Source organism: Erithacus rubecula (genome assembly GCF_903797595.1).
Source record: "Erithacus rubecula genome assembly, chromosome: 2".
Classification (NCBI taxonomy): Eukaryota; Metazoa; Chordata; class Aves; order Passeriformes; family Muscicapidae; genus Erithacus; species Erithacus rubecula.
The window spans coordinates 69,856,905-69,881,265 of record NC_136685.1 but is presented as its reverse complement, the minus strand read 5'-3'; the positions used below and the strand labels follow the sequence as shown (position 1 = coordinate 69,881,265).

Sequence of the window (24,361 nt, the reverse complement as noted above, 5' to 3'; positions counted from 1 at the left end):
ATCTTCACCACATCAGAAGCCACAGAAAACATTTGAACTGAAAAGCCTTCTGAAGTGCCTTACCACGCGAAATATCCCTTGATCCTGATATTTATCCTGTGACCCAGCACCCCATTTGCCCTGTCCAGCAAACCCGGTGTAACACCATGCAGCCCTGAGGCCTGGCTTGTCTTGGCAGGGGTGTCACAGAGAGGAAGCGTGAGCAACAGACTCAGAACATGTACAGGTGACAAAAAATGTGATGGAACTCCTCAAAAAAATGTACTGCATTGCAGCTATGAGATTTTGCTGGATGGATGGAAAGACCCCCTTCTGCTACCAACATCACTAGTGTGAGGTTCTCAATATTCACTGCCACTGCCAGTTTTGTAGAAAAACTCCATTTTTTTTGCCCAGCATTATTAATCATCCTCGCAAGCCAGAACTAAATAGTAGCTGCAAACTCCCACTCCAGCACAGGTCGGTCTCTAGAGCCCTGTGGCAGCACAGACTGCCGCTGTACTGCGCTGCATTTCATGCACGAAGGTTTTTTGTGACCCCCCCTTTGCACAGTGTGCGTATCTTGTGCATTGTATGCTGGCTGCAGCGCAAAACTTGCTGCTAATAAACTTTGGGGGAGGAGAGGCGGCAGCAGTTTGATTATATTCTTCCAGAGCTTTCCAAGCCACTTCCAATTTGTGCAGTTTTTATTTCTTTCTGCATCTCTCCACGTTCAGAGCAGGCAGGGGGTGGGAGAAGGTGGGGGTAAAAAACTCCCGTGCAGAAGGTGATTATGAGAAAGAGGATGGGTATGGATGGGGCGGGCCTGAGCTTTTGGAAATGCTCTCCCCTTTTCTGAGAGCATCTGCCCGGAGACGAACAGATGTGGGCACCTGCGGTGACAGGCCACATATGCTCCATCCTATTCACAGGCATTCAGACACCGCTACAATGGCGAGGCTTTGTGCACTCGGAGTCACCAAATATATTAATCTGCACTCCCCAGAGCACCGCTCTCTTTAATTTTTCACCGGCGATAACATCTGATCTAATCTTCCCATGGGCTCCCCCGTGTCCCTCCTTCCCCTCCCGGAAAGATGTGAAGTTATTCGGGTCCCCACCTGTTGCCGGCGGGCTGCGAGCGGGTCTCGCTCCCGGCCCGCACCCCGGGCGTTATCCCGGGATGTGCGGCCCGGGGAAACGGGGGTTCCCCTCCGCTGGCAATCGCCGGGCACGGCAAAGGGAACCCGCCACCCGCCCCCCCTGCCAAAGGAAGGGACATAAATCTCCCAAGTGCGGCTCGGAGGGTTTGAAGCGATTTCGGTGCGCGACGCTTTCATGTCCCCCGCCCTGTCCCCCCGTGCCGGCCGGGTTTGTTCAGGGGCACAATGGCCCCTCCGACCCCATTGTGGCCGTACAAAGCTGAGGGGCCGCAGCCCGCGGGCGGGGACAGCCGCGGCTGCCAGCGGCCCGGCCCCTCACGGGCACGGCCCGGCCCGGCCCCGCCCCGCCGCCGGGCGCAGGCGCGGCCCGGCCCGCGGGAAGCGGAAGCGGCGCTCGGGTCAGTGCCGGCGGTGGGCCCGGGGCTCCGGGGGCCGGGCCGGGCCGGGCCGGGCGGGGCTGGGCGGGGGCAGCCCCAGGTGCGGGGGCAGCGCGGCCCGGGCAACGCACCGACCCCGGGGCGGGGGGCTCGGCCTTGCCGGGGCTGCGCGCAGCGGCCCCGCACCTTGCGGCGTTCTTAAAGGCCCCTGCCAGACTAAAGTGGGTGGGATTCAGAGCTCCGATAGGATTGGCAATGCTTTTAAAAGCTGTCTATTCACAGTACTTTGTAAACTTTAATTTCTTTCCTTTTTGAATACCTTAAGCATGTATATTTTTTAATAAAAAAACCCTATCCGTGTTTTCCTAGTATTGTGTACTTCTTTTTATGCTGTTTACCTGAAATCTCCCTCACTGGAGATATTCAAGAACCATCCGAATGCGATCCCATGCCATGTGCTCTAGAATGACCCTGCTGGTGCAGGGAGGTTGGATTCTCTGGTTCCTTCCAGCCTTACTCATTCAGTGATTCTCTGAATTTTGTTTTTGTTATGAGAATCTTTTGATATTTCTACTTTTCACTGATATAAAAAACAGAAGTGGAAGGGAAAAGAACGAGTACTTACTTTCAGTTTATTGATGGGAAGTAGATTGTTTCAAATTTATAAAAGTCTGGATACGGCAATGAGCTATCAGTAAAACCAGAAAAAAACCAGTTCTGTTTCCAAACAGCTTTTTAAAATATTATTGTAGAATTTTTTCCAGTATTGCATTTTAGAACGTTGTTTCCATTTTTCTTCTTTCAGACTGCTGTTGAGTTTCGGAGATCAGCCATGGGTGTTAGAGGCTTGCAGGGATTTGTGGCAAGAGTTTGCCCTGATGCGTGCCAAACGGTAGATCTGAGAGAAATGGCAGAAAAGCATCGCACTGAGCATCCCGAGTGCCCCCCTGTTATCGTGGTGGATGCCATGAGTTGCGTTAGACGCTGGTACACGCCGGAATGCTGGGTGTGCGGTGGCCAGTGGCGGGAGTACCTTGCCATTTTACAGGATTTTATCAATGCTTTCATGGCAGCTGGTATCAAGTTGGTGTTTTACTTCGACGGGGTGGTAGAAGAGAAAAAGAGAGATGAGTGGATCAAACGGAGGATGAAGAACACTGAGGAAATAACCAGATTATTTCAGTTTATCAAGACTCACAGGAAACAGCCAGGCAGGGAAATGTTTGTTCTTCCTTCAGCTCTGCCTACTTTTACACGTTATGCCCTGAAATCACTTGGTCAAAAAACAGTCTGCACGTTGCAAGAGGCAGACTTTGAGGTGGCTGCATACGGTTTGCAGCACAACTGTATAGGAATTCTGGGGCAAGATAGTGACTACCTCATCTATAACACATGTCCCTACTTTTCCATTGAGAACCTCCGTTTGGACAGACTGGTCACTGTCATGTACTCTCGAGAAGTTCTTTGCCGTGTGCTGGGTATTAGTATGACACACCTTCCTCTCTTTGCGTGCTTGCTTGGCAATGATATTGTTCCAGAAAGCATGTTGGAAGGCTTTTGGCACAAATGTTTAACCACCAGTCCCCATAGGAATAGGAGCTACAACAGAAGAGCAAACATACTGCTATCCGTAGCAAATTACATCTCAAAACTTCCATGCTCGTGCAGCAGCCTGAAACACTTGGAAGAGATTATACCTCTGGGATCAGACAAGACATTGCTTTGCAGAGGAGTGAACTCCTATCTTTTGCCTGGGCAGCAGTCTCCATGGATTCCTCCCAATGTAACAAATTGTCAAATGTTATCCCTTCAACAGGATTCAGCTCTCTGTCAAGATAAAGAAATATTTGAGGTAACTTGTTTTTTAAAGCTTAATGATCACTTTATCTCCATGACTAGTTAGTGGAAGTTAGTAATAAGTACATGAATCCTATTGATTTAAATTCACTTGTGCAAAAATCTTTTGTCTGTTAAGTAGAGCCCCAGTTAGGACTATTGCATGCATTAATATGAGCACAGGTGCAGCACATTTAACAAAAAGTAGTTCCTCTCTTTTTGAAGTGTCAATTAGGTCAAATAATGGGTAGCAGCTCCTGCATAGGCCAGCAGCTGGGCACAGAAATGTACTTCCCATTATACGGTTTCCCATGTTTATATTACATGTGTATTGACTTGAGAACCCACAGGTGAGCCATAAAGCTGGTCAGTGATCTGCTAGGCTGTACCTTGCAATGGAGGTATCAAAGGAAGCTATGCTTAGAATGCAGAAGTTGAAATTGATCGTGTTGGAGGCATGGGAACTCCTACAGAATCATATTGTAGATTCATAAAATGGTTGGGGTTGGGACCTTAAAGATCACCTAGTTCCAAACCTCTGCCCTGAGCAGGGAGGCTTCCACTAAACCAGATTACTCAGAGCCCCAGCCAACCTGGCATTGTATGCTTCCAGGGATGATCCAACTCTTCTCTTGTCAACCTGGGCCAGTGCCTCCTCCACAGCAAATATCTGATCTAAACCTATTTTCTGTCAGTTTAAATTCATTTCCCCTCATCCTGTCACTACATACCCTTGTGAAAAGTCCCTCTCCAGCTCTTTTGTAGCCCCATTTAGATATTTGAAGGCTGCTCTAAGGTGCCTCCAGAGCCTTCTCTTCTCCAGTTACACCACCCCAGCTCTCAGCCTGTCTTCTTAGCAGAGGTGCTTCAGCCCTCTGATTGTCTTTGCAGCCCTCTGGACTCACTCCAACAGGTCAAAGTCGTTCCTGTGCTGGTGACATCAGAGCTGAACACAGAACTCCAGGTAGGATCTCACCAGAGCAGAGTAGCCCTGCTGGTCACACTGCTTTGGATGAGCCCAGGGTTCAATTGGCTTTCTGGAGTGTGAGCACACGTTGCTGGTCAGGCTCATAGGTCAAGCTGCTTATTCAGCAACACTCTAAAGCTCTTCTTAGAGCTGCTCTCAATCCTTTCTCCATCCAACCTGTATTTGTGGTCAGGATTGCCCTGACCCAAGTGCAGGATCTTGTACTTGGTCTGTTGAAATTGATGAGGTTTGCACAGGCCCACCTCTCAAGCCTGTCCAGATTGCTCTGGGTGGATCCTTTCCCTCCTGCATGTGCACAGCACCACACAGCCTGGTGTCACCAGCAGACTTGCCAAGGGAGCACTCGATCCCACTGTCCATGGCAAAGATATTAAACAGTGCTGGTCCCAGTACTGACCCCTGAGGACACCGCTTGTCACTGGCCCCCCTTGCACATGGAGACACTGATCACTCGCTCACTGCAACCATCCACATCCTCCAGGAGGTTCCTCACCCTCCAGGAGGTCCCTCATCCTCCAGGTGGTCCCTCTGGGAAATCCATGCCTGTCTAGTTCAGGGACTAGGATGTTGTGCAGGGCAGTGTCAAATGCAGTAAGTCTGTATTTTGTCATTCTTGGTTCAGGTTAAATTGCCCTTGTTTTCATTGTCCCTGAATGACCCCAAAGCATTTCAATGGGTTTATTAATCCCCAAAGGGCAGGGGTGTAGTGGCAAGTTCTAGTTATGGCATCCCACATGGACAGGGATGCAGTGGTATTGGGGTGAGATACGGTATGTCAGACTGAGTCGCTCTGGGAAATTAGATGTATTAGCTTAGGGTGGTGTACCTGGCTAATAGAAAATGTGCTACTTTGCATCAGAGTTTATGGAATAGTAGTAAGTCTAGAGTACAATTCTGTAAATTTGTGGCAGTTAAGATAACATATTGAGATTTTTTTAAAAATCTATACAAGGAAGTGTATTTTAGACCCTATATTAGCCATCTGTTACTCTGTATTTTATTAGGTCCTTATAGACTTCAAACACTTTTTGAACTTTTTTTTTTCTTTCTCTTGCTTATCTTGAGCATTTTCTTTAAAACTATTTTTATGTTTCCTCATATTACTCTAATAATATAATCTACATTTTCCTTTTACAAAAACTATAAAATATTTTATAGCTACATTGAAACCTATGTAATGTTCATTTCAGCTAAACTGTAGATTTATTAGGGCTTTTATATTAATCACAGGTAGATACAATACATATAGCTTTTGACTGTTGTAGTTAAACAGAAGATATTTTTTAAAATCACCAGCCATACATCATAATGAGGTGTTGAAAAATCCTCTTTCAGCTTGAAGTGCAGGGCAAAAATAGCCAGAATGCAATTATCTAGGTTGGATTATGGCCAGGACAATAGTGGCAATATCTTTATTCCTTAAGAGAATGTACCATGTGGTCTTTATGACAAGTGGTCATTATTTCTTGGCTTGGTGTTTAATTTGAAGGGTTGAAGTTCTGAAGCATCATGCTGAGCTACTACTCCAATAAAATAATAATGTTTAGAAACTCCATTGAAGAATGTCTCACTGTTGCTGCATGAATCCTACATGAAGCCAACTGGGCCAAGGAAATTACAGTCAAAATGTTAGACATGTTAACTTCCCTTTTGTTTTTGTTTCAAGCATTCAAATATTTGTATATGTAATGTGTGTGCTTTGCTTTGTATTTTGAAACTCATATGTAGTTCTGCTTACCTAGCACATTGTCTGAACTGCACGTAAATGGCACACAGCTCAATTCCAGCCATGAGGGCACAGCCTCATGTTGCTGTTTCTCTCAGAAGAGCATAACTTTCTAGCTGATTCTAGGTATGAATCAGAAATATTTTTCAAGATACAGACATTGAATACAGCAATACTTTTGAAATCAGCATGTTGTTTTTTCAGTACATAAGGATGTGTAGATTATTGGCAAATTGCAATAAACTTGCATTGTTGATGATCTCATATCTGTGGCTGGTTTCTGTGGAATAGTTCAGTGCTTCATTAAAATCATGCTTATAATTACTTGATGCCCTGTTTTTATTTTATACAGAAGTATACTTGGGGGATTACAATGTTTACATATATTAGGAATACTGAAGTATTTATTGCAGGGAAACCTTTGATTTATTGTGTAAGTGCTCTGTTGATTTGCACTGTACACAGAAAGTATGACGTTTTAGTAGAATTAGTTTTGATCACTAATGGCTGACTCAGTGGATGACTGAAGCTTTGACCTGCTAAGTTCCCAGATTTGCAGATATAGGAATTCTGCAGAAATGGTGAAGAAATGTTTCTTGCCAGTGATCCATTAACTCTCAGTGAAAGAATCTGTGGCAGCTGTGGCAGGAGGGCACAACCCAAACAGTACAGATATCATGACACATCCAGGGACTGCAGAGCAGAGAAACATCAGTGCCTGCTCACCATATGGCACGGGTCCTGGAGAATTTGTTAGTGGCACCCTATGGAAGTACTCACTCTACTCAGCTGTTTGAACACCTCCAGAGTTTTGGTCTGGGGTTATGAAGAAAGTCTGGCTGTGCACTTGGCCAATCCAGATTGCCAGTGTTCCTGGTTGGAATTCTGTGCTGCCTGAGAATATCTCTGTTGCTTTCTCACCTAGGCTGTCCCCAGCCAGCAGACCCTGCTGGTACTGAGGCTGCTGGTAGCCAGCTGCTGTAGCCAGATGTATCTGCATGCAGTGTGTGGTTAATGTGCAGCCTGGTGATGCTGTTAATTCTGCTTTTCAACAACACACCTGGTTTTCCTCACTAGAGTAGATGGCATTTCTTTTCACGGTAGACAGCTATTGCAGCGTAATAGTGTGGTGAAGTTAAGTATTCTAATTTTACCAGAATGTAAACTACACCAAGTCAGATTGGGAAAGAAATACAGCTATCTTATATAGTTCACCTGGCAATAAAATCAAAAGTTTGCATTTTGTTGTGCCTTCACTCACTGTTTAAAGAAAGAAGATACATTTTCAGGTGACCAAAGGGAGGCAGCTATGCTGGAATTCAGAATTAATTTTAAGAACAATTACTTTCTGGAAAACTGTTGTTCAAGCTCACAAGTTTTAAGAATTAAAGAAGGGGCTCAGAAAGGCAGTGATGATTTTCCTGGGGATTCATGTCCTCAGAACAAAAAGATGGATGCCTGAAAATACACTATACTTGTGTTATTCAAAAAAGCACTCTTTCACTCCCTGGCTATTCCCTCCATTTCTACTGATAGAGAAATATCTGTTTCCTCAAACAGTGAATGCATTTTGTTACTTTTTGATTCTTCTTAATTTTGAAGATAATGTCTTCTTCCTTCTTTGAACAAACAGGTAGCTAAAGAACAGCATATCCAATCTGAAAATTTTACAATCTTCAATATCCTGAGTAATGGAACGGTTGAGTCCAGCAACTCCTTGGAAGATGACTGTGATACAGAGATTCCTGGACAGGCACTTATCTACCGCCCTGTTCGTCAGCATATTTATTCTATCTTGTTGGAATCTGGAAAAGGTAAGGATTAAACTACTTCCACAGTTATTCAAGTATTCTTTCAGTTTTGAAATATGAAATCTTGAATTCATTGCTTCAATGGTTCTATCAGCATTTAGGATAGAAAATGCATTTAGGATAAAAACACTGAGCCACTGAAATGTAGTTCTTATGGAAGTAAGAAAATGTGAGAGTGAAATAGTGGGGCTTTTTCTACATGCTGTTCCATTTCAGTGCTTTTAAAGTGATTTTTAAAAATTTGATCTTTTTTCGTTGTTTTTTGGGAAGTTGTGGAAGTTGTTAATGGTCAAAAGATTGAGCAAAACAATAATCTTTAGATTTTTGAAAGTTTGAGAGTATATGAAACCTAATGTTGCTCGAATAAGTGTGGCTCTGGATGAATTAGTGAGTTGTAATACACTTTTACAGAACAATAATGCACTGTTAAAGTTTTACCTTCTGTTGATTTTAAGCCTGCAATTTTCAGAACAGTCAAATACAGTTCCTGTAATAATACAAATGCAAGTAGTCATGCCAGTGATTACTAATTCTTTCATCCAAGTGCTAGAAAATGCAATTTCCTTATCCAGTGGTATAACCAGATTCGGTAGCAGGTACTTATATCTGTGCTTGCATTCATCTCCTTGAAGACAGAGTTCTTTATTCACATCCTTGGACCAATTTCACGTTCTTAAGACTTCCATTAGTTAAGTGTTATCTTTGCAATGTCTTTCAGCCAGCGAGTTGAAAATTAAAAGTGTACTGAACTTTTATTCTTTTGAATGTGTTGATTTCTCCATGGTAATCGCTTTACATTTTATTGATGAAAGTGCACCGCCATCAAACCGAATATTCAAACTATTTGCTTAGAAAGGCACAAAAAGGTAATTAAGTACATGACTTCCCTCAGCAGCCAGAGGTTGAAGTTGTGCCATAATAGGAAAAACTGAATCAGAGTTTGCATAGCAATTTGGAGAGAATAACAAAAATCTCAGCAGTAAGCATGCACATCTGTCATTTTTCATTTTTTGGTGTACTGCCTCCAAATTTTGTAGATAATTATAACTTGGTTGGGTTTTACTTATTCATCTAAACAGCAGGATATTCATTGATGTTTTCAGAAACACCCAGACCAAAGTTCCTAATTAACAATTTTTGCTGCAAGACAGCAGGGTAGTAGGCAGGTTAGCATTTGTGTTACAGTGGCTTTAGTACTCAAAGAAGATTAGAATTGAAATACAGAAACATTTATTTAGAGTCATATTGAAAATTAAATTTTAATGTGAAAGTTGTCTTCTTTTGAGGAAGTGATTTAAGAATAAAACCACAGATAGCATGGTGCTATTTATTCTCAAATCAGTCTTCCAATTCCAGAGATGATTTTCTAAAGTAAGTCATAGTACAGCCTCAGTTCTTAATCCTTCCAGAAAGGTAGGTAGATTGTGTCTTCACGGGTGTCTCCATTAAATCTGCATTTTGAGTGCATGTATCTACCTCTAACTGCTTTAATCATGTCACTTCCTAGTAGTTCATGGGGATTTTTTTTATTCCAACATGTGGTTGCTTCTAGGTCAAGAGTGTAGATCATTAGTCACAGTCTGTGTTTAAATGGATAGGTATGTGTAAGCATTTTTTTATGGTTTCACTGCTAGACCTACAAAGAAGTTTTGTTTTTTACAAAGTAAGTAGAATCCTTTGCCAGTTTCCCTCAGATGAGGTCAAGTTCACAATTTTTTATAATTTGATAAGGGATAGGATGGAAAGAAGTAGTTCTACACTGCCTGTAGGTTGTAGTATAATGTAGAATCATGTTGGATTAGCCTCAAAAACAGCTCACTGGAACATGACAACCAATTAAATTAGTCCATTTGGAGTGTCCATGTAGAGTCTGCCACCATTATACAGCTGCTGATGTAGCACATTTGAAGCTAACTTCACTAACTCTACACGATATTCCAGTTTGCAGTGGTGGTGTATGTGTTAGTAATCCTCTCTTTTACTCCTTAATATTGTCAATTAAAATATGGTGGAAACTGACTTCTTTGCAGTTTGCAGCTCTGCTTATTTGATGTTAATTGGCAAAGCAGACAATATTTAGTAAAAAACAGTGGTTACAGTTTTAGTAAGAACAGGTTAAAGCTAATGTAAACTGTTTGCCCTACTCTGAAACAAGAGATGGTTAGTTTTGAACATCTAGGTTGTGTTTTCCAAGGGTGCCTAAGAGACCCACAAATCCATAGGAGCAGGATGTCATATCCTTTGAAACCATTGTCCCATACCATGACACTTTGCCTGAAGCCATAGTGGGAAAAGTGTTGCTTTGCTACCACCACCACTTTGAGTAATTCTCCTGCACAGCCACTCGTTTCAATCCCTGTGCATTGTCTCAGTTGTGCTGGTGCAGCTGTTTGTGCAGCTGTGTGGTGGCCTAGTTTGAGAAACTGAAAATAGCCTCTGTCTGTCTGTCTTCCCTGCCTTTCTGTGGTCAGGTAACTAACCTGGTTCTGTTTCCCTATCTGGCTCTGTGTTATTTTTGACCCTAAATATGAAATAATTAGTGGGCTGATAGAGATTCTGACAGCAGGGCATTTGTTGCCTGGGTATTTCAAAAGTAAGTTTATATTTGAGACATTTCTGATCAATATGTGAAATATTGTGTGCAGTGATAGAAATTGTCAACATTTTAGCATCCTTCTGAGAAAAAGTACTTTTGGAAAAATTCAAGTAGGAGGGGAAAATAACATTAAATAATACACCCTGATAGGCCAACCAAGCTTTCTTATGGGTGCTAAGAGTTCAGTACAAAGCCAGCAGGTCTTGGCACTAGTGCAGTCCATGGAAATGCCTGTACCTGCATGTCCATTGCCAATTAGGAGGTTATGTAATTTAGCCTGAGCTCGTGGCCAGCTCCTCGAAGTCCTGGCATTACTCCCTGTTCTAACATTAGCAGGCCAGACTGATCCTTGCTTTGACACTGACAAAAACAGTCCATTAGCAGAATTTTTGCCAGTTATCACCAGTGACTGCTCAGGAGAGTTGGCATTGTTGCAGGTACAGAGGAACACACATAACATTTTCCAACTGTCTCGTGGTTTGCACATAGTTGAAGCTTTCCTTAGTCTGCCTAAGCAGTGCTTTCACAGGGCATTCAGAATTTATTTAAACAAAGAAACTGCTATTTTTTTCATTCCATTGGTGATATTCTTTATATGCATTGCGGGGAAAATGAAAAATTATTGGTTTTTTTCCCCAAGACACTTCCATGTGGAGAGGGTTGACATTTGGTAATCATATCTCCATTTTGTTCTTGGTATATTAATGGACTGTCAGTTTGCAAGACCTCACTTTCAGCTATATTTATTTGGCTGTTTATGTGAACAGTAATATATATTTGTTACTAATGGACTACAGTAATGAAAAGCACTCAGCTGATGTGGTGCTATGCCTGTACCTACATTCACAAATAGAATGAAATTGTAGACTTCCTGCAATCTTCTCTTTTTACTGTACATGAGTTCAATGGCTGATGTAAAAAATAATCTCTCACTGGTATTTAGAACCACGACAGATTTTGATAAGTTTTTCTGTGAGTTGTGGAATTCATAAAGAGCAGTGCTCCCCACCAGCAAAGTTTTTCTATTGCCATGCTTCTTTATGCCATCTTAACTTATCCTCATGTCCTTCACAACTCCCTCCTGCAGTATATGGTTCCTAAGCATTTTCCCTTTTGCCTCCTGCCCTTCCCAAATCCCATCTACCTTTCTTTTTCTCAGCTCTAGCTCTTCTATAGCTATTTGTGTATTGATTTGCCATTCAGTCTGTTTGGGTACAACAGGTAAGTTGACTTTTCTGCCTTTTCTTTCAGTTGGTGCCCTAATAGGATCCCTCTGTCAGCTGAATCTCCAGTTTCACAAAATGTTTAGGGATTTAATCCATTTGAAATCACTTCTCCTTTGTCAGATTCAGTTGAAACAGAGCAGTGCATCCATGAAATAATTATAAGACAGATGTCCTAATTGTATTAGGTTTGTCTCCTTAAGAAACCGGGCTAAAATTTTGGAGTCTGAGTGAGCTGCATGAATTGAATAAAGCAGAGTAATCCACACAGTAAATCTTAAAAGCAAATGCTAAAATGTCAGAATGTTTCTGAAAGTGACTTTGGGTTATTTAATTGGAGGGTTTTGATCATGAAATAGCATTATCATAGACAATGATTTATAATCAAGATGTGAGACTATTCAGCTACTGGAATGTACAGTTTAAGGCCTTTTTTCTCTCTAATGTAATCATTTTTAGTTTTATTTTTAATGTAATTGGTTTTTGACCAGATAAGCATGGCAAGCCATGTGTTACACTATCCCTCATACTCCATGTATTGGCTCTTCAGTCCCTCACCTTTATTGGGAGTTTGTGCTGCAGGCCCATGGGGAAGGAAGGAAGAAAGAAACAGGCTTGTACAACAGATTTTCTTCTGTTCTTTTTTCCTTCTCTTACCCCTGACACTAGAAATACCTCTGAGAAATTTCTGTCCTTGCACCATAGCACACGACCTTTTCATTCATGTCAACAGTTATCTCCAGCATTGAGTTATGAGTGAGATCAGGAAATTATGTGACAAGACCTTTTTGGGTGGATGAGGAAAGGAAATGTTGGAAAGATTTGTTTAGTTTGTTTTAATCTAGGGGAATTTTTTTATTAGGATCACAACACGGCATCTAAAACATTTTTGCAGTAAATTTCAGGGAGATTGGAATTGGTGATAAAATACAGGAATTTTTAAGGATAGTGACTTCAGTACTGGAGAGAGCTGAAAGAAATTAGAGATGCAATTCTGTGAATCTGGAAAGTGACAAGGGAAGGGAAAAGAGAAAACAGTACTCCAAGTGCCCAGGACTAGCTAAACCTCTTTAATTCTTTAATTCTGTTTAGCAGACTGTGGAGAGTGAAAATTTAGGGTACTGTGACATGGCTACTAGAAGCAAAAATCTGGACAGAATGCAAAACATCATTGATAGTAACAGTGATTCTATGTTGTTTGGGTTGTTTGTGGTTTTTTTTAATGAAGACTTGCGTTGGAATGATTTTGAGATTACTATTGTAAATTGGGTAATCTGCATTTCAAAAATTCTGAAATGCTTGGTTTGTTTGTGGTTTTTTAAGCATCAAGTAGTTAGATGCACAATTCCTATAGTGGAATTTTTAATTTAAGGGGCATCTTTAGGGTGGCTGAACAGGGTTGAGGTTAGGGACTCGGAAAGCCACTTGAGCTACTATGTATAAAAAATTTCTTTATGCTAGATAAAAGATCTGGAACAATGGGTTGTAAAAGCTCTGTATATAATGGTGGGATGACTCCATTGCTGTCAGCTTTCTAATAGCCATCAAGGCCTCCCTATGAATATTTTGGCTCAAACCCTTGCACAGGAAATGTCAGGGCAAGTTGGGAGGTGAATCATATTAAGCACTGCCTGGAAATGTGGCAGTGTGACAGTCCTGAGAGACTGAGGTAGCTCATGCAGACCCTGAGCTATGCCCCATGCCTCCAGAGCTTCCTGGACTTGAAAAGACTAAGCCTGTTTGAGAATGCTTTCCACAGACTCTTGTACTTACATTTTTGGTTGCAGTTCCCCAGTCCAAACTCATGTTTATAGTATGTAATTGAAACTCTGTTTATTTGTTCTGATGATTTGTCATAAAGATGCTAAAACTATTTTTTCTTGGTTTGTTTCTAAAACTGAGCAAACAAATCGTCAAGAAGTGCCTTCTATTACTTTAGAACCCTGATCACAGCTGATTCCAGCTGTTACACTAGTGTCAATACTTGCATTTGACTTTCTGATCCAATTCTGTCTTTTTTTAGGTGGAACTTATCCTTTGGTAAAGGAGTGGTGTGTATATTTTGGAAATCCTCTCAAGCAGCCAGACCTGATACAACCTGTACAACCTTCTGTTACAGGTAGAATAAAAATGTATATAAATGTATATAGGTGTATAAATGTAAACTGAATCACTTCACTAAAATGAGGTTGGACAATCCATCTTGATATAGAATCCAGGATGACTGTGGAGAACAAGGAGCTAAAGAGCTGCACACTTGTAGTTGCTTTTAATTACTCTTTGTAATTATAATAGGATTCAGCTTTGAGATACATACTTTTAATTAAAAAAACCCCAAAATTGGGCTGTCTGTTTCTGTGAAGCTGTTTGTATTCTCTTAAGCCTCAAGTATTTTTTGTGTTTTTTATCTTCTTTCCTTTGGTAAAAAAGCACCTTAATGAACACTCCTAGTGTAATCAGAGTTATAAGAAATGTGTTACTTTTATGAGGGAGCATCAGACATTTCAGTGAAAAGACTGAGCACTGTATATATATAATTATATATATATATATATATATATATATATATACGTACACACAATTGCATCATGCAGTATAAGTTTAGGATGGGAAGTAAAGAATTTTGTTATGTCAGGGGGAAAATTGCTCTAAGTATTCATTTGTCCATACAAAGTTATAGTCATCCTTGTTCTCACAGCTCTCTCTCCCTGTCATCTGTTATTAATTGTTATCAAATCTGTTATCAGCAGCTCAGAGGTTTTTCTAGTCTTTCACATGAAATGTATTTGTTCCACTGATGCCATTGATATCTTGTTAAGGAAAGTTACTATCTACTCAACATTTGGAAAATAATTACATCTTCCTTCAGCATTCAGAGCCTTCTGTAGTAGTCCTTGTGCTGATCTGGTCTAAATTCAAATTCAGAAGCTGAAATGCAGGCACTTCTTTGTAAATTAATAGTAGATTTTCTTTTTAGGTATCCAGAGATTGCTCATTTATTTTCATATTTGAAAATGATATATCTTTGAATTCAAAGATGAAAGAAAACCAGTTGCTTTTTAGATATCAACTTTTTCAAAATTGTTTATTAAAGGGCTGTTCAGAAAGAAATAGGTTATATAGACAAACTACAAATGAGTTCTTATTTGATATGCAGTCCTTTCACTGTCCAGTACCCCTGACACAATATTAGGAGAGTGATTATCTAATTTGCTTTATGATAGCATAAAATTGCTGTGAAATTTTCCAAATGGAATATGAATATGGAGTGTAAAAAATGATCAGTCCATGCTGTGCAACTGTTTAATTTCAGCATACTGTGGTCTGGGAACATGCTGCAAAACAAGGAAACAAAACTCAACAAAGTATAAACCGTACCTATGTAGTTACATTTCAAATTGTCTGGCAAATATATTGTATTTACTGTTGCGAAATTTTCCATCCCAGATAGTATAGTTCCTTCCTTTCTGGAGAGGAATTAACTTAATCTCATGTACTCTGGTTCTATAGCTCTGTAAATATACAACACATAGAACCCACCTTCATGTTGACAATAAACAAGATTTTAAGTGTGTTTGTTTATAGCAACCACATGAGTGGAGTTTATGAAAACAGAATCTTCTCAGATACAATCTTTACTAACTCAGTAATGAAAGGCTGTTCAAGCAGACTATTAAAAAATGGGAGTAGGACTTTTAGTGTTTATTTTTAGTGCTCTGTTGTCATTCCTTCAGCAGACAAATATTTTTCTAAAATTTTTGCAGTCCATATTTGTATGCCTTACATTCACTCATGCATCTTTGATTTTCCACAGCTTGACTTTCTAATTCACCAAATAAGGTTCTCAACAGCACATCACATTTTTCAGACAGGGATCATATTTAAAGCTAAATTTAAAGTTGTTTCAGGAAGTTAGAGTTCAAGGCTGTCAATCAAGATCAGGTTAGTCAAAAAGACAAGAAAAAATTTTACCATAAACCTATTTGAAACATAAAAAGTGCAATTAATTTGGGAAGGCTCTTTATCTTTTTTGAAAAAACTGATAACCTGATCATCAAAACTAGGGTTGTACTGAGAATATATGGAAAATCCTGACTACTTCCAGTTTGATTTAGATTTAGTCTAAAGAAACTGTGAACTTTAAACTGTAGTTTACATAATGATAAATACTTTAAATTTTGCAATGAGCTTAAAAAAAAGTAGAATTCCTACTAATGTTTTGTACGTGTATGAAACAGCAGAAGTGCCTCACATCTGGGAAGGTTGCAGGTGATAGATTGAATAGCTTTTTTTAAAAACAAAATATTCATCCTAAAGGCAAGATGGTAAGTAAGGTGATAAAATATATTTAAAGTGTAGTATGTATTATCTATATTTTTTTTTGAGAGACAGTCTTCTGAATTAGCATCTGTGCTTGCTTGCATTATTTGTGTCTCTTACTTCTAGAATGTTTCTAGTTCTAAAGTCTTTGCTGGAAATGTATAGATTCTGCTGTTCATTTTATTTCTGAAAATGCATAGGATACTGTAGCTTCATACCACAGAGTTTGGATGTACTTTCAGTATTCTAATCATTGCATCCTTCATGAATGTGTCATGAATATGTTTAAGTTCAAAATGCTGTCTCTGTCTTCAATGGTCAGATTTAACTGGCGTTTGAGTTTTTTGGCCACAGTTGTTGGGAAGTTACTGTTGAGTGTTCCTAGCAAGTATATTTTTATAAACTTATTTTTATTACTCAGTATTTACGTGAGCATGTAAAAATGAAGAAGTATTAAAGTTCTATTACTGGTGTTATAAAGTAAAATATCACTAGTCATTATTTCAAATATACATGAATGTTTACTATTATACATTTGTATCTGTATACACAGTAATGCTGTGTTTAAAGTTGGTACAAATGTGAGGATCACCTTTGTGTAAGTGTTGAGTTAAATGATATCATAGAATTAATGCATTCCACAACTTTTGCATGTATTGCGTATCCATAAATTGATTACTGAAATTCAAACAGATTAAGTAAATGTTTATGTAGTCCCTTGAAGTGCTTTTGTTTCTCATGCTGCTTTCTGTATGATAATGGTATTAAATGTGTGGGTATAAAGGGAAAAGGTAAAAAGTGATTTGTCCATGCTTTTTTTTTTTTTTTTTTAACTTGTGGGTTGTCTGTTTTTATTATTAGGCAAGTAGTATCTCATCTCCATGGAGGTCTTTCTAAAGCTCCTCTCTTCTTGAGGATCCTGAGGACTGCAGTTCACATAGTGCTGAATATGGTTTTCACACAATTTTGTGTATATTGAGAGTAATTATGTTTGTAATTCATGGGAAATTGTGGTTCCTACAACCTCAACAGATAATTTTATCATTACTAGTCTTTATAGTAAAGATGTTTCAATTAGGTACATACAAATACATTTGGTGTGTTTTCCTTTTGTTACTCAATTTTGGTTGTTTCTTAGGTCAATTTAGTAAATATATAGACATGTTCAGAAAATAAGATATTTCTACTGCCTATCCAAGTAAATTTCTATTTCAGAAATGTTTTGTAATTCCTGTAAGTAATGTAGTGAGGGTGTAGCTAAAGCAGAGAACATTTTGAGGGTCTACTGTAGATGAATCTTAGATCTGCTGTGGACTGCATGTGTGGTGGGACAGTCATTAAAATTTAGGATATTTGTTTCTTTGTTTTATTTATCTTTCATTTGATATATTAGTCTTGGGTATTACATGGAATTTTATTACTCGAAGAAGAGAACTCTTCAGAAGAAAAAGCACCTTTTGTTGATTAGTTCCAAAAAAAGACAGCATCCAGTTTTCTTTCCCAGAGTATATAACTCATAATTTATCAGTACCTTCTTTTTCCCAGGCACAAGTAGATGTTTGTAAAAGCATAAGAAACTGTTTATGGAAGAGATGTCTTGAATTTTTTGTTGAGCTCTCTCAACATAGATCTATAATCTTGAGTATTGACCTAGTTAATGGTTCTACCCTAAGAAGGAAGGATTTCTGTTATTAGGTATGCCCCTGGATGTGAAAGAAACTTTCCTTTTAACTGATTCTTGGTGTATCTCTTTATATGCAGAAACCATCAAAACTATTTGAGTTTACTCATGTGTGAGATTGTCTCACACATCAGGGTTGCTTAGGCTTGGTAGGAAAATTTGGCTTTGTTTTGATTTTGTGCATGTTATATTGTATTTTCTTCCTGGAAGTCAGTCTCTGCTTTCTTATTTTTTCTTAAGGCAGCAATTACCAGTATCAAAAACAGTAATGTGAGTCTTGCTGTGCTGTCTCACTCCCACTCACTACCACTATTTGTGTTATCTCCTACATGCATTTCTACCTTCAATCAAGCAACTCTTTTGGTTTTTTTCTTGATAATACATTTCCCTTAGAAATATGGTCAGAAATTTACAGATTATATGATAGTAGTTCTTTTTATGGCAAAAACTTTTGACTTAAAAATAGTAAAGGAAACATCCATCAGAGAGATAAAGAAAGAAAATACTAACTTTTCTTCTAGTTTCCCACTCTCCAAAGAATCCTTACCATTTGGTTAATGGGCTTTCCTGGCTAAATAAACATCATCTATGTAGATTTCAACACCTTGTCACTTTAACCATTTATTATCACCAAGTGTTCCTAACTGGTCTGCAGCTGCTGCATGTCACATAAAAAAGGAAGAGGTGTTACCAAATGTAGCTTAATTAGTCCACATTTAAAATTCACACCTCGTTTTATTTAACTACAGAAGCAGCCGTACTTTATGGTACAATTCTGGCTTTTATGAGATTCTCAGGCATAACCAGTTAGCTGCTCTGTTATTTCACGTGCATTAGTGTTTATTTTGATAACAGATTAAATGTAATTTAAATGAGGAGCAAATTTTGCATCAGCCCACACGTGTCACAAGCTGGGAGATGGCAGCATGGGGTAAATATTAAAGATTTAGAGACAAGCGTGAATGATACTAGAGAAAGTCTGGAAAGATCCATTATTCATAACTGATGACAGTTCTTTTGTGTGTGTGCTTGCAACAGTGTTTCATACAGTAGCCTAGGAAGTGAAAAATACCAGATCGCCTTGGTTTTGGTATGCTGCAGAGGAGCCAGACCCACACAGTGCCTTGTGAGAATGCCTGCTCACCACCAAATGGCATAGGTGTTCATTCAAACAGGTGGTCATGAGAGCATCCTTTGGAGACCCCTGATATGTTAACTCCAGCAGAGAGAGAGAGAAACAGACCTGGTGGTTCTCTGCTGGCTCATTGTTTTATGGTAGAGTGAGCCTCATTGAATGCTGTGCATCCGCAAGGGAAAGGACACACTTGCAGGCAAACTTTGCTCTTGCATAGGTTAAATGCTTGCTGTCTCAAGGTTGTCTGTGTTATTGTAAGGGTTGGATTCAGTCCACTCTGCTTAAACATGCCTGTATTCAATAAATTTTGTTTAAATTACAGGCTTTTTTTTTTTTTTTTTTTGTTAATTTTTTTTTTCAAATACAAGTTTTGTCAAATACATTATATTTTTGACTCTGTGGTCCTGGCAAATGCCAAGAGCATTTCATTTCCTTTCCTGCCAGAGCAGTCATTTCCTTTCAGATTGTAATGAGGTAGACATGTTTTATCTTGTTGCTGCCAAAATAAAATAATGGATTTCTTTTGTAGGTGGAACACCTAATTTGAAAACACTGTGGCTTGCCAAAGGGCCTGATGTGGAGAAGCAGCGGTACAGTACATTTCTGGCATGCTTTCACCTTCAAGATGAGATGGAAGAACTCCAAGCTCTGGAAGCACCTGTTGCAGGATTCTGCTGCTTGCTGGCCTATCTTATGATGCAGGTAAGAGGGGTAGTAGCTTTTTCCTCAGCTGTCAGCCCTGATCAGTGCAAAGGACAAATGAACTGGTTTTTGCTAGCCTGTGCTGGGCATTTCTCCTAATCCTTACTCTAGGCATAGCTGATCAAATATAATAATACTGCATTACAGTATTTTTAATTACTCCACTTAACATGCACCATCCTGTGCAAGAAATACTTGAGGTTTTTAGTAGCTAATCATAACTCTCACATGCCCATGACAAAGGCCCTCAAGCAGTCTAGCAGAGAGAGCATAAACTGAGGGATTTCCCCTGCACTTTGGGACCTGTTTGCAAATTAAAGCAGCTCCTTCTGTGTTTCCTTTGTGTCATCAAAAGGAAGCATTCCCTTAGGTGACACTGCAGACTGTGCAAACAGACAATATAAATATTTAGTCAGCTCTCACTACTTTTTCATGCCTTCTTGTCAGTCTACTGATTTTCGAGCCAGAATTGAGGATATGGCTCTTCTCATTAAACTCTGAGTAATAGGGGATCATTAGGTAGCACTTTTAATTCCAAATACTTGGCAGTCTTCAGACTACCTTAATTGTAATAAAAAGGGACACAAGATTAAATACAGTATTGCTTCATTATTTACTTTTCTCTTAGGTATTTAATATTTTGCCTGTACTTGCCACATTTCAAATGGTGATCTCACAAGAAGATTTTCCTCTCAGAGGATGAGCAAATTATGCATTTATCTAATCTGATAAGCTCAGGTTCACTTGTACTTAAACTGAACTTCATTTTGTCTTTTGTTTTGCTTTTTTAGACTCCAATTTTCCTCAGTATCAGATTTGTACTGGTGTGTGATACATGAAAACAAGTTCTCCCTGATTTTTCTTTTCTTTCAATTCCCTTTATGTGTTTACTCAATCTTATATGACATATTGAGGAAGTACCTATGGGAATTACACAAATGATCTATATAGGTAATTTTTTCTTTAATTTTTGTATAACAGAATTCAAAATGAAAATTTTCTGAAGATAATACTTAGAAAACATCATTTCATACCTTGCAGTTTCACGTCAGCACCTTTTAACATATTTGAAGTGTTTTTCATATTAGAATGTGAAAATACAGTTTATCACTATTTCACTTATTTATTGAATTATTCTGTGCACCCTTTCATAGAATTATAATATAATTATTTGAGAAGTGTTTCTTTAGTAGGATTAAGAAGAGGAGTAACAGAATGGAACACCTATAGAAATGTGGATTTACTGAACAATGATCACAGGATATTAATAAAATAGAAAAATGGTTTTCAGAACTTACTATCTAATGGCCATTGTTATAAACAGAGACAAAATCAGATTTACAGCTCTTGCTTTCAAAGGGAGTAACAGCAAAGAGCTCATACAAGGGGCTCAGCTTGGTGGAAGGTGTTTCATGGGCAGTTTTTCTAGAAGTGCCCCACTTTCCTTAGAGTTGCCCTGATACAATCTACCCCGGGAACTGGACTAAAATGGAGTAAAATGTTGGAGTAAAATGTATTTCATTGCTGAGTTATTTTAAACTTTGGTTATTTCTCTGATACGGTCTGTTTGTTCTCTTGGGATGTTTGAGAGGAAGGAGTGTCAGTAGCCATGCTTTGTGCTGGCCATATTGCTTCCATTTGTTTTATAGCTGAGAAAACAGGGCTTGTCTAACTGTGTTCAGACTCTTGTCTTTACAGCTCAGTCTTAAGTTTTTATTAGAGAAGGAAGGTGAAATGTTTCCTCAGAAATTATTTAAGCTGAGAAAATTGTAAGTTGCCTTGAAGCAGGTGTGAGGTCTTCCTTCAGCTGATATGAGGTAAAATAAATTTTTAAAGCATTTCATTACTTATAATTTAATCCAAGATAAAAATAAGGGTTTTGCAGGAACCAGCATACTAATCAACTCATCTAGGTTCCTCAGAATATATATGCAAGTATTAAAGGAAATATTAAAGAAAAAAAATTCCAATGAACAAACCTTAACTAAGCAAAAAAAGTGTTGATATGAAAAATGTTTTTTTTTTTTTCAGGGATACTTTTCAAAGATTCTTTAAATTAAGAACAGAAATAGTGAAAAAATTACAGGGTATTAGGTCTGTCTTTCAATTTGGCAAAGCAGTGAATGAGTTCAAATCAAACAGTGAAGCCTCCAGACAAGTGGGAAATTTCTCTTTCGATCTCTAACAGTTTTGGATTAAAGCTGACAATGGAATTGTGATAACTTACCAAGTTTGATTACTGAATAAAATATTTCTCTAAAGAAGTGTTTTTACATCCATAAACATTTTTGGCTGATCTGCTCTGTTAGGGGCATTTTCTTGCTGTTGTACTTGCAAGCAGTCTTTGATTTCCTTAGGACAAAATTGTGCAAGCATTAAGAATTGTTTTGTAGATAAAAGTCACTTTTTCTGTTACTTCAGTGTATAAAATGTGCATGTTTAGTAAACTTCTCTTGTTGCCATCTACACAAAGGCGACACCTGACTTGAATTACAGGGTAAAGTAGAGCCATTATCAGATCTTAGCAGACAGGTGGAGTTAATGAATACCAAGGAGTATTTTGAAAGCTTAAAATGTTTCTGATATCCCTCACATTCTTGTGCTTTATGCAAGATTTAACAGCATCATGGAGGGGAAAGTATTTTATATGGGGACAAGCAGTAGGGTCTGATTTAAAAAAAAAAAAAAAAAGTCTGAATAGTGGTTGAATGATTTTCCTATTAAAAGAAATGCACTGCAGAGTTTTAGGCAGCCTCTCAAATATTCTGTTTGCCCACAGTGCACATTTCCACATTTTGCAGGAGAAACCTTTCCTCAAGTTTCAGTTGATAAGGAATTGTAATGCTTTATGGATCTCACTTTGGAGCTCTCTGTATATCCTCAACTGCTGTAACAGATGTGTGCTCTTGGTGCACTTGTGTAATACACTGTGTTTTATTAGAGGAAGGAAAGGATTAAAACTCGACTGGTACTGTCATGGAATCGTGCCAGCTGCTCTCAAGGTGCTGTCTTTCTTCTAAGCTGATCGTGTGCCTCTGCAAAATCTCAGAACACTTTTTCACAAAGAGCAGAAGAAGTACCCATTCCTCCTTTACTGATAGAAGTCAACTGTTACATCAGTCTAGACTTGTAATTTCCATTTCCCTACTTGAACATTCTGTTTTGAATTTTCCCTGCTTCCATATGTAGCCTTAAAATATGAAAGAAGTAAAATATGCTTTGATAAATCCTGAAATTTAGGTTAAGATAGGTAATTTTTTTTAATCTTTGGGGTTTTTTTTACTTGATGTTGCAAAGAGGGAGAAATTTCCTGTTATTAAGAAACTCCAAGGGAAGAGGAAAAGGGAATAAATGAAGGGTGGGCATTTTGTTTGGAGTGGGGAGATCTATGTGTATACACTATACACAAGTGTTGGGGTATGAACTTCATCCAAGATGTGAAAGAAAGTATTTTGTTCCCTGTGTGTTTTCCTAAATGATGCATTCATGGTGGTCATCATTACATGAGGTGGCTCCTCCAAGTTTGATGTGCTTGAGTAAGAGGATTCAATTTTCAGAAAGTTCTTCTTCGGAGCCTTCAGATAATGTGTCATTTTTTCATCTGTTTTAGGTCAGTAGCCTCTCTCTGGAGGACTTAAATGCATTTCTGGCACTCATTCTCTGCCTCAAAGGAAAGTCAGCAGCCCAGCTGATAGGCCTGCAGGTATGGACTGAAATAGCTGTGGAGCATGAAATACTTATGGTAACATTGTGATAAATGTTTTGGGGATAAATCATTCTGCATTAGTTTTTTTACAGATATAGGAGCTAAGGGTCGGGGTAAATATATAGGCTTTTCGTGTGCTATATTTTGTGTGAATACTCATATTTGCTAATCACACAAAAAATTAAAATGGAAGGGACATTTTGTGGTGGTTGCAGTCCTAGAGTGAGCAAATTATTCTCATATTTCTTCCTTCTTTCCTTAGCTTCCAAACTTCCATCTGATGAAAAACTGGTAACGGTGAATCTTGTCCTACAATATTGCTTAATTTTTTTTACTGAGGAGGATTTTGGTTTTGGACATGGGTTGTATGAAAATCTCTCAAGTAAATTAAATTTTGGTATTACTACTTGAGGGAGAATATAAACAGTGCAAGCCTAAACAGAAAGAAGTTACCTAATGTGACTCACTGAAGTGAAAACCATTTGGATTATACTGTTCTGTAACTATTTGGAAGTTCTTTTAAATATTTTATATACACTTCATGCGAATCTGGTTTTTGCTTTCTTATCTTCTGCCTTTTCACATGTGGATTGAAGATTCCTAGATGTTTATTACAGAAGAACCATTTAAACAGTTCTTCCTGCATATGAAATTATGCTAGATTATTTTCAATTTTGTAGCCTGAAATTGTAATCAAAGTATTAGTAGTGTATAGTTCAGGTTCCACATGTCAACTGCTATTTGAGTTGTGGATTTACATAAAAGTAAGTGGGAAAGGGTTAGAAATGGTTAGAACCTTAACATATCTTTTCTGTAAATCTGGCTTGTATTTCCAGTAAATTCCTCATTTCTTCGAGCAGTCCTTGAGAGAATTTTGAAAGTACTTTTTGTTGATCTCGAGGTAATGCTCCTGTTACTATCCATTTGTTTCTAGTGCACAAGTACCAAAATAACAAAGCCAATGTGATTCCAGTTCCAATATTTGATTACTTATAACAGATGAAGTCCAGGCTCCTATTAGTTTCTTCAAACTCATCACAAATTTGATTTGCAGCTGCTTGTGTAACAAAAAAAGGAAGCAATGGAGTGAAGGCAATATGGAATACAGCAGAAATGTA

General features: G+C 38.7%; 1 protein-coding gene across 2 annotated transcripts in view; it reads left to right on the top strand.

Annotated features, from left to right (window-relative positions):
• The first annotated feature begins 1,505 nt into the window (after positions 1–1,505).
• FAM120B (family with sequence similarity 120 member B) overlaps positions 1,506–24,361 on the top strand; it is an 88,404-nt gene continuing 65,548 nt past the window's right edge. For both annotated transcript variants that reach the window (XM_079299330.1, XM_079299329.1), the window contains exons 1-6: positions 1,506–1,540; positions 2,325–3,371; positions 7,703–7,883; positions 13,723–13,818; positions 19,365–19,537; positions 23,148–23,240. In XM_079299330.1, the coding sequence (XP_079155456.1) occupies positions 2,352–3,371; positions 7,703–7,883; positions 13,723–13,818; positions 19,365–19,537; positions 23,148–23,240 (1,563 nt within the window). In that variant the 5' untranslated portion in view covers positions 1,506–1,540; positions 2,325–2,351. The remainder of the gene's footprint in view (positions 1,541–2,324; positions 3,372–7,702; positions 7,884–13,722; positions 13,819–19,364; positions 19,538–23,147; positions 23,241–24,361) is intronic.